Below are 10746 nucleotides of genomic sequence, written 5' to 3'. Positions count from 1 at the left end.
TGAGGTGCACATATCAGTGAAATTAATGTGGTGACGGACAGTAAAATTGTTACCCGCAAGTATTTTCACCTCTATCCAATCTGTCGCTCTGCACTAGTGGTAACCTATCCTCCTTTTTTTGAAATGGAGCATAGGCCCAGCCTATGCATCAAAGCCATGCATACAACCTTTATTTAGATTTTATTAAACAGAGATCTGCCGGAGGTATTACATCGCAAAACCCGAAGCTAGCACACAACACCTACGAACCCGACAATGGGGAAGAGAAATGTGGCGAAATGGGTGCACCGTTGAGTAACCATATGCCCAAAATACAGAAACAAAAGCCCCATCAGCAAAAAAGCACCGAGGGCATCGCTGATTCACCCTATGGCGGAATAGGTGCACATAACCAGTGTAGCAGATCATCCGCGAGCGCCGCATGCTCTCGCTTCAAAAACCGTCACCTCCATCAACACCTGGTCCATCTTCAAAGCAAAGCTCTATATAGCTCCTGATAGACCTCGTAGCACCACCGTCTGGTAGTTGCTCACAAAAATAATGCTCTCATTTCCAGTAGCAGATCTAGCACAATATGTCAAGGTGGTCCAACAATGCATTTTTTATTTATTTCTATTTTATTTTTCTATGGTATATAGGCTAGATATTTCAGGGTAGTCCATGCACCACCCTGGCCACCCTGTAGATCTACCCTTGCTCATGGGGGAGAGTGAAACTAGCTGTGTCACCATTGTCCGAACCAGGATAGCCGGGTTTGGGGTTTCCCCCGGAAACAACTCAAATAAAGTGGAAGCAAACTGCAATGGCGACGCCTTCAACTAGAGAATGGTGCATACATGGTGCCATCGCCCTCCCAGACCAGATCCGGAGCACGGTTTTCACAAGTGAATTTGCCATCCCACTCACCACCGAAACAATCGTCCAACCACCTCCGGCGGAGGAAGGGCAACCACGGAGACTCGTCGACGAGGCCACTGACTCCAACTCCCATCACATGAGCAAACCCTAACCGCCATGACGAAGTGGAGTGCCACCCGTGGGGAGGGGCGAGAGGGCCGGCCGACCACTGCCACTCTCAGCCACGCCGCCAAGGGGTCCGGATCAACAGCCATCGGGATCTCCCCCGCCCCCAGCTGCTTCACCGGCAGCCACCCGACCGCCCAATTGTCAAAAAATATGCTCATATTGAGAGTCGTGATTTTTTTCATAGGCTAGTTAAAGGATTAAAGCTGATTCCAGTTTTTCAACCTGTGGACCTACATACATGTGTGCCTCTTCAGCATTGTCTGATTGATTCCTATTCACTTCTTTCTTTAACGTCCTCGAATTAAGTTATAGGGATATATAGGTGCTCCATATGTGTGTGGTCTGGAATGAACAATGAGGTATTTATATTTATTCCTTCTTTTTATGTACCTGGAGAAGCTGGAAAAGGTGTGGCATGTGTTTTGCTCTCTAAGCCTCTATAAATACCAAAGGTCTGGAGCAATACATCCATCAACAACCCACAGCTTATAACCAGCCAATACACATACATACTCAAGAATAGTCTCTCAAAGTTAGCAACAATGGCTTCTGGTGCTCAGGTGAAGATGATTGCCATTGGCATGATGTTGGCCATCGTGATCGTCGTTGCTGCTAATGCGGAACCAGATCCCTCACATAAGAAGGATATCTGCATCGACACGACGGACAAGGTTCCTGGCGCCACTGCCTGCATCTGCTCCAAGAACTGTGCTTGTGCCGGAAAGTGCATATTAGCTGGTGGTGATGGTGATGAGATCAAGACCTGCTTCGTCGAATGCGTCCTCAAGAATGACTGCAAGTGCAATGCTGAAGGTTCCAGCGACCCAGCACCACAGGCTAATAAGTAGACTGATGTTTGAAGCTTCAACATGCTGCCAGGTCTTATTTGAATTCCGTGAGTACTAATAATGTATGTTTAAACTTCTCGTACACATGCATGTCCCTAGCATAAAACGTATTGCTGGGGCGTTTGTGTTACGTTTATAATAAGATGTCGGTGACAGCCTGTATATGCCGCAAGTCACGTGTACGATGACACTGCCACATATATTGCTGGAAAATAAATACGTATAGGTGTGTGTCTCCTCATTTGTACTATTGTCATAATAAAGTTGTACGCTGGCGCATGACAGTAAATGTATATGCTTATTTTAATATAATGGATATTCCGTGTCTTGCCTTAGTTAATGTTACAGCAGTTTTTTATATTTTGTTTGTCACTATGTCTTGTGTTGCCTAATGGTGCACCAGCATATCATTATCTTATGCGGGCAACCTTACCGGTCGGTAATAATCGAGGCTGCCACAAGAAAATGAAGTGCAAGCCAGTGAAGTACTCCACATCAGTTAAAAATGACCGGAGATAGTAGTAAGTTGGAACAGTGAGGAAGAATTTTTCAGATTTTTTTTATAATCTGCAATATGTAAGCCATCTTCATTTCCTTCATATTGCATGGGTCACGACTTCTTGCCAAGGTTGTATGTCTCTTTTCAACCTGTTCAAGTCCAACTCATTGGGCCCCACGTGAAACTGAAAAAAAAAAGAAAAAAAAAACACATTTCGGAGCAATGAAAAGTTGGCGCTTAGTTCAAATTTGGCCTAATTCCAGCGAAATCAGCGGGATACGGTGGAGGATCCTATGGATTTCCGGATAGCTAGCGCATGAAGCAGGTGTATGAAACGTGTTGTATAATTGTTCTTATATCGCTGTGCACATGTTTCCCTCAACTGTAGTTTGCAACCCTTGTATCTGCTTCACAGAAAAAACGCCTTTTGACATTCGCAAAATGGAAATCGGGTATTCCGTAGCCATGATGCTAAAACCCCCACAAAGCATTGATTCCTACCCCAGGGCAAACATGTGGGCGATATGATCTCGTTCTGAAAAACTATGCATGTCCGTTGGTCATAACCTAGCTTGTTTGAATTATAAGTCATAGAACTCAGTAGGTGGTAGCTCATTTCGTGAATGTTTTTCTCGGAATAATTTTCGTATTCAAGTTTGAATTTTTTTTTTCTCGCAAGTAGGTCACCTAAAATGACACCTCGTGAAGGTTCTCCTTTTTCTGATTTTTTAAAAGAGAATTATGCTCAAATTAGGACCCGCCGAAATGACTTTTTGCAAGAACGCGCGTTGCGAGGGACACCAGAGGGAACCACACAAAACTGACATCATACCTCTGATAAAAAAAATGTCGTGGACCTAAAACTAATTTTTGCAAAAAATCTAGCACAAGCAAAAGTTGACGCTTAGTTCAAATCTGGCCCGCTTCCAGCGAAATCGGTAGGACACCTTAGAAAATACCACGAATTCCTAGAAAGCAAACGAGGACAGAAGGTATGTAAACCGTGTTGCGGAAGTGGTCTTCTATTTTTGTGCATAGGTTCCGTGCCATTGCCGATTCTTTTTGTTGTAGCTACTTCACACAAAAACCTTGTTTCGGCGCTAGGAAAATGAAAATAAGTTTTCATGGCTAGGAATGGAAAACTTAAAAATAAAATATTTCTTCTCGTCCCAAGCCCACACATGGGTGCAATATGGACTCGTTCAGGTCATGATCTAGCTTATTTGCCCTAAAAGAGGTAGCTTATTTTGTGAAGGGGTGTTCAGAATTATTATCGTATTCCAAGTTCTTTTTTTCTATCGCAAGTAGGTCACCTAAAATGATGCCTCGCGAAAATTCTCCATTTTTCTTTTTAAAAAGAGAATTGTGCTCAAATTAGGACCCGTCGGAGTGACTTTTTAAAAGAACGCGCGTTGTGAGGCACACCGGAGGAAACCGCGCGAAACCGACATCATACCTTTGATAAAACAACACATGGTGGATCTAAAAATGTTTTTTGCAAAAAATCTAGAACACGCAAATTTGACGCTTAGTTCAACTTCGAGCGAAGTTGGCAAGACACAATAGAAAATACCACGAATTCCCAGAAAACAAATGCCTGCATAAGGTATGTGAACCGTGATGCGGAAGTGGTCTTCGACGCTGCTCGCGAGCTCCACCATGACACTGCCCCATCCCTCCTCGAGCATGCCTCCATTACCCATGGGACCGCCATCGTCGCCTCGTTCCCCACTTTACCAGGGAGGCTGATTAGGCCTCGACCTAGTTGTTCCCCACCATCGCGAGAATGGCAGCCATGCCTACTCCTCTTCTGCGGACGCGGGCGCCAGCGAGATGCCTTCTGGCATCCCTTCTCCGTCAGGGTCAGGCCCATCGTGCTGCCTCCACACATTGGAGGTCGACTTACCGCCGGCCACCTCCCACATTGGAGGACGGCTCCAGATGCAGCACAGGATGGTCGACGGCGCATCCCGGACGATCGACAACGCGCACCAGGCCCGGCGGATGGGACAAGCACGCTCGGTGTTCTTTGTTTAGTAGGTATGAAAGTCTTTGCCAAGTGTTGTTTGGAAACACTATAGGTAAATAGAACGAGCAACGTGGCAGCACCTTGAGGCACACACTCTTTGCCTTGTGTCCGAAAAATACACTCGGCAAAGAACTTACAATGTTAACGATAGTTAAGTGGACGTGTACTTTTTTTTGCCGAGTGGCATGTACACTCTTGGACGTGTCTGAAAAACACACTCGGCAAAGCATATACGCTGTTAACGATAGTTAAACACGGTAAATAGAACGTGGCAACATGGCAGCACCTTGTAGTACATCAAACCGCAAGTTTCTCTTCGAATATTTACAGCAATTTACAAAAGGATACGGTTGGAATGACCACATCTAAGCTCCATATAGGAGAGATAGATCACCAAATACTAGGAATGGCGTGTATCACGCCATCTCTTGTTGTGTAGTCTGTATTTCTGATAATACATAAGAAAAGAAACATATTATTTGGCGAATCAGATGGGCTGGACCATGGAGTGGATTGCTTAAGATAAACGGTCGTGCACCACGCCTTGCATTGTTCTGTAGCAGATTCCTTGATAGCAAAACGTATGAAGTGTGCTTTGCAACGTGAGGAAAAAACAAATACTAATATATCGTGAAAACTAAAGGACGACTTCTCTCGGATGACTGCCATATGTAATACACGTACAAAAGAGCCTGAAGAATATAACTTATTTACGCTGTCGACGGGAAGAAAAGAAGTCTTCTAACACCTGTAGGTGATATGAAAGGATCGTACTATCCTTGGATCTAAGAATGAAACACAAAGTGTAAGTAGCAAATTACATAGATGAACACGAGCGCATTTTTATTTCTACACCTGGTTATAAATATACACATTTGAATTTATACATGGACATATGTCTTTTCATATTAGTTCTTTTGTCAAAATGAAAATTCAGTTTCAAAATTTCTTTTAACTATATAAAATATTATTATTTTTCTCTGGAGCGCCACATGTCTTTCCATCACGAAATTTGTAGACGTGTCAAAGACATGAACAAATGTGTTAAACATCACACAGAACGTTGATTCCTATCCGAGGTAACACGCATGTGCGAAATATGGCCTCGTTCATGCAAACTATGCAAGTTTGTTGTTCATAACCTACCAAGTTTGACCTAATAGCCATAGAACTATGTAGGTGGTAGCTCATTTCGTGAATGCTTTTCCAGAAAAGCTATCGTATGATTTGATTTTTCTCTTGCAACAAAGTCACATAAAATGGCGGGTTGCGAAGGACTCACATTTTCTTTTATTTTTGAATTAGTTATGCTCAAAACAGTTATATTATTGTGCACGGGTTTCCCACAACCGTAGTTTGCGCCCCTTTTACCCAATTTAGAAAAAAATGTTTTGGAATTCAAAAAATGAAAATAAGGTATTCCATTGCCACGATGGTAAAATCCGCACAGATCTAGATTCCCATCCTAGGGCACACACATGTGTGCAATATAGTCTCGTTCCGGAAAACTATGCATATCCGTTGGTCATAACTTAGCTCGTTTGACCTAAAAGGCACAGAATTCTGTAGGTGTAGCTCATTTCCTGAATGTTTTTCCAAAATAATTGTTGTATTTCAATTTTGAATTTTTTTCTCACAAGTAGGGCACCTAAATTAAGCCCCGTGAAGGTTCTCAATTTTACTGATTTTTTTCAATGATGATGCATCAAGCTGGAAGACGAAAAAGCTCGGACTGGTATTCTCATACATACTATGAAGCTCATGATGCATATATTTATTTTTTAGTTTGTATCGATAACATCGGAGTGTGTTGTCTCCCATTTGTTCGTAGTTATGTATGTCAACAAATGCACTGGTGTTTTCTCTTCACCATTGACCATGTCTTCAAGCGGGCAATAATTTATGAATCATTTGTTTGAGGTGCACATATCAGTGAAATTAATGATGTGGCGGAGAGTAAAACTGTTACCAGCAAGTCTTTTCACCTCTACCCAATCTGTCGCTATGCACTAGTGGTAACCTATCCTCCTTTTTTGAAATGGAGCGTAGCCCCAGCCTATGCATCAAAGCGATGCATACAACTTTTATTTAGATTTTATTAAACAGAGATCTGCTGGAGGTATTACATCGTAAAACCCGAAGCCAGCACAGAACACCTATAAACCCGACAATGGGGAGGAGAAATGTGGCGAAATGGGTGCACAGTTGAGTAACCATATGCTCAAAATACAGAAACTAACACCCCATCATAAAACAATGCACCGAGGGCATCGCTGAGTCACCCTATGGAAATAGGTGCACATGACCGGTGTAACAGAGCGCCGCATTCTCTTGCTTCAGAAATGGTCACCTCCATCAAAACCTGTTCCATCTTCAAAGCGAAGCTCTATATAGCTCCTGACAGACCTCGTAGAACCACCGTCTAGCAGTTGCTCACAAAAACAATGCTCTCATGGGGGAGAGTGAAGCCAGCTGTGTCACCATTGTCCGAACCAGGATACTCGGGGTTGGGGTTTCCCCCGGAAACAACTCAAGTAAAGTGAAATCAGACTGCAATGGCGACGCCTTCAACTAGAGAATGGTGCATACACACTGCCATCACCCTCCCAGACCAGATTCGGAGCATGGTTTTCACCAGTGGATGTGCCACCCCACTCACCACCGAAACATCTGGCCGACCACCTACGGCGGAGGAGAGGGCTACCATGGAGCCACTGACTCGTCGACGAGGCCACCGACGCCAACTCCCAAGCACATGAGCAAACCCTAACCGCCATGATTAAGAGGAGTGCCACCCGTGGGGAGGGGCAAGAGGGCCCGCGGACCACTGCCACTCTCAGCCGCGCCGCCAAGGGGTCCGGTTCGACAGCCATCTGGATCTCCCCCACCAACAGTTGTTTCACCGGACGCCACCTGAACCCGCCGCCAACTGCTTAATAGGCTAGTTATAGGATTAAAGCTGATTCCATTTTTCAGCCCGTATACCTACATACATGTGTGCATCTGCATCAGCATTGTCTGATTGATTCCTATTCACCTCTTTCTTTAACGTCCTTGAATTAAGTTACACGGGTATATAGGTGCTGCATATGTGTGTGGTCTGGAATGAACAATGAGGTATTTATATTTCTTCCTTCTTTTTCTGTACCTGGAGAAGCTAGGAAGGGAGTGGCATGCGTTTTGCTCTCTAAGCCTTTATAAATACCAAAGATCTGGAGCAATACATCCATCAACAGCCCACAACTTATAACAAGCCAATACACATATATACTCAAGAATAGTCTCAATGGCTTCTGGTGCTCAGGTGAAGATGATTGCCATTGGCATGATGTTGGCCATTGTGCTCGTCGTCGCTGCTAATGCGGAACTAGATCCCTCACATAAGAAGGATATCTGCATCGACAAGACGGACAAGGTTCCTGGCGACGCTGCCTGCATCTGCTCCAAGAACTGTGCTTGTGCCGGAAAGTGCATATTAGCTGGTGGTGATGGTGATGAGGTCAAGACATGCTTCATCGAATGCGTCCTCAAGAACGACTGCAAGTGTAATGCTGAAGGTTCCAGCAACCCAGCACCACAGACTAATAAGTAGACTGATGTTTGAAGCTTCAACATGCTGCAAGGTCTACGTTCACATGTGCACACAGTCAATTTAAGTTTCGTGAGTACTAATAATGTATGTTTAAATTTCTCGTACACCTAGCATGAAATGTATTGTTGGGACATTTGTTACGATGATAATAAGATGTCGGTGACAGCCTATATATGTGGCAAGTCACGTGTACGATGACAGTGCCACATATATTGCTGAAAATAAATACGTATAGGTTTGTGTCTCCTCATTTGTACCACTGTAATAGTAAAGTTGTACGCTGGCGCATGACAGTAATTTATATGGTTATTTTTTATTTTGTTTTTGAGAACACAGTACAACGCAGACGCTCACAAACACGTACGTACAAACACCCCTATGAACGTACGCACGCACACGGCACATCCTACCCCTATGAGTATATAATGGATATTACGTGTCTTGCTTTAGTTAATGTTGCAGAAGTTTTTTATATTTTATCTGTCATTATGTCTTGTGTTGCCCGAAATTGCTTCACAAACGACGTTTTACGTCCGATAACTGTACGACGTTTCCTTGCAGCCCTTCTCTGCCTGCCTTCCCCGACCGCGCCACCTCCCTGCTGCTTCCGTGCGTTCCCGAGCATGGTTAAACGCCGGTGACCCGACCAATCTGGCCGCCGCATCTTCTCCTGGTCTGGTCGCCGCAGCCAGCAACCATGCCTCGTCTCACCGTCCGGCCATCGCATCGGTCTTCCTCACTTAGCAGTCGCTGCGAGAGCCGCTGTCGAGCCAGCCACCAGCGCACGATGTCCCCATCCGCCGTCGCTGTGACGCCCATCTTCTCCCTCATCCAGCTGTGCACATATTCTTCATCTCTTGTCCGTCCACTAGCCCTTAGCACCCATGGCGAGTCGTGATTTGAGGAAGACGATAATGGTTGCAGTCGCTAGAAAATAGGAGATGAATCGGGATGTTGGGAAAGAATCGTGTAGATTGATTTTTTCCTGACTTGTGGGCCTCCAGCTTGGTGCTAAACGGCGAGACCCGCCTCAACACCGCACACGTTCTAACCGACGTCGTACCAAAATCGTATATAAATAATCGTACGCATAGCAGAACTCTGTGTTGCCTAATGGTACACCAGCATATCCTTATGTTGTGCTGGAAAACTGATGTAATAGGAAGTTGTACTAGAGAGTAAGATTTTTTCAGATATTTTTCTGTAATCTGCAATACGTACGCCATCTTCACTTCCTTGATATTGCACGCCTCACGAGTTCTTGCCAAGGTTATATATCTTTTATCAACTTATTCAAGTCCAAATCATTAAATGATACGTTCCGGAGCTAAAAATGATTTTTCCAAAAAATCTAGAACAAGGAATAACAGACACTGAATTAAAATCTGGCCCGATTCCTGCGAAATCGGCGGGAGACGGCAGAGGATCACGTGGATTCCCGGAGAACTAACACACGAAGAGGGTGTGTGGAAAGCGTTGTGTAGGCGTTTTTATATCGTTGTGCACGGGTTTCCCTCAACAGTAGTTTGCGCCCCTTATACATGCTATGGAAAATAACGTGTTTTGGCATTCGGAAAATGGAAATCGGGTATTTCGTGGCCATGATGGTAAAACCATGCACATAGCATTGATTCCCATCCCTGGGCACATGCATGTGTGTAATATGGTCTCGTCCCAGAAAACTATGCATGTCCGTGGGTCATGATCTAGCTCATTTGACCTAAAAGCACATAACTCCGTAGATGGTAGCTTATTTCGTGAATGTTTTTCCGGTATAACTGTCATATTCCAAATTTGGATAGGTCACCTAAAATGACGTCTCGCAAAGGTTCTCCTTTTTCTGATTATTTTTTGAATTGTGCTCAAATTAGGACCCATTGGAATGACTTTTCGCAAGATCGGGTGGGTGCACCGAAGTGAACCGCACAAAACAGACCCCAGACCTCTAAAAAACAACACGTTGTGGGCAAAAAAAGAATTTTCGAAAAAATCTAGCACAAGGAAAAGTCGACGCTTGGTTCAAATCTGAGGCGCTTCTAGCGAAATCTGCAGGACACAGTAGAAACTAACACAAATTCGTGAAGATAGAACGAGCGTAGAAGGTATATGAAACGTGGTGCGGAAGTGATCTTCTAATTTTGTGCGTGGGTTCCGTGCCATTGCAGATTTTGTTTCTTGTAGCTGCTTCACAACAAACCCTGTTTTATCGCTGGGAAAATGAAAAATGGATTTTTCATGGCTAGGAAAGGAAAACTTAAAAATAAAATATTTATTCTCATCCAAAGCCTAACGCATGTGCGAAATATGGGTTCGTTCCAACAAACTATGCCATGCTTCAGCTCATTACCTAGCGTTCGGCCTAAAAGACATAGAACTTCGTAAGAGGTAGCTCATTTTGTGAAGGGTTTTTCGGAATAATTACCGTATTCTAAGTTTGTATTTTTTTTCTCCCAAGTAGGTCACCTAAAATGACGGCTCATAAAAATTTCTCCATTTTTTATTTTTTTAGAGAATTGTGCTCAAATTAGGACATGTCAGAATGACTTTTCGCAAGAGCGATCGTCGCGAGGCACGCCAGAGGGAACCGCATGAAACCGACATCATACCTTTGATAAAACAACATGTTGTGGATCTAAAAATGATTTTCCAAGAAATCTAGAACATGCAAAAGTTGACGTTTAGTTCAAATTTAGCCGCTTCCAGCGAGATTGGTAGAATGTAGAAAATACCACGAATTCCCAGAAAACAAACG

The 10746-nt window shown here is 43.9% G+C and overlaps 2 protein-coding genes across 2 annotated transcripts; both read left to right on the top strand.

The window, feature by feature from the left end:
* The first annotated feature begins 1568 nt into the window (after positions 1-1568).
* LOC124670709 lies at positions 1569-1933 on the top strand. Its single transcript, XM_047207185.1, has one exon. The coding sequence runs from the start codon at positions 1569-1571 to the stop codon at positions 1872-1874; it is 306 nt and encodes a 101-aa protein (XP_047063141.1). The 3' UTR covers positions 1875-1933.
* Positions 1934-7688: 5755 nt separating this feature from the next.
* LOC124673056 lies at positions 7689-7994 on the top strand. Its single transcript, XM_047209190.1, has one exon. The coding sequence runs from the start codon at positions 7689-7691 to the stop codon at positions 7992-7994; it is 306 nt and encodes a 101-aa protein (XP_047065146.1).
* The last annotated feature ends 2752 nt before the right edge of the window (positions 7995-10746 follow it).

The sequence above is a fragment of the Lolium rigidum genome, chromosome 7 (genome assembly GCF_022539505.1).
Source record: "Lolium rigidum isolate FL_2022 chromosome 7, APGP_CSIRO_Lrig_0.1, whole genome shotgun sequence".
NCBI lineage: Eukaryota > Viridiplantae > Streptophyta > Magnoliopsida > Poales > Poaceae > Lolium > Lolium rigidum.
This window is presented reverse-complemented; position numbering and strand designations above follow the sequence as displayed.

Bases quoted from the DNA above. Each gene is read 5' to 3' on its own strand.
- LOC124670709 (XM_047207185.1), top strand. From the start codon at position 1,569: ATGGCTTCTGGTGCTCAGGTGAAGATGATTGCCATTGGCATGATGTTG.
- LOC124673056 (XM_047209190.1), top strand. From the start codon at position 7,689: ATGGCTTCTGGTGCTCAGGTGAAGATGATTGCCATTGGCATGATGTTG.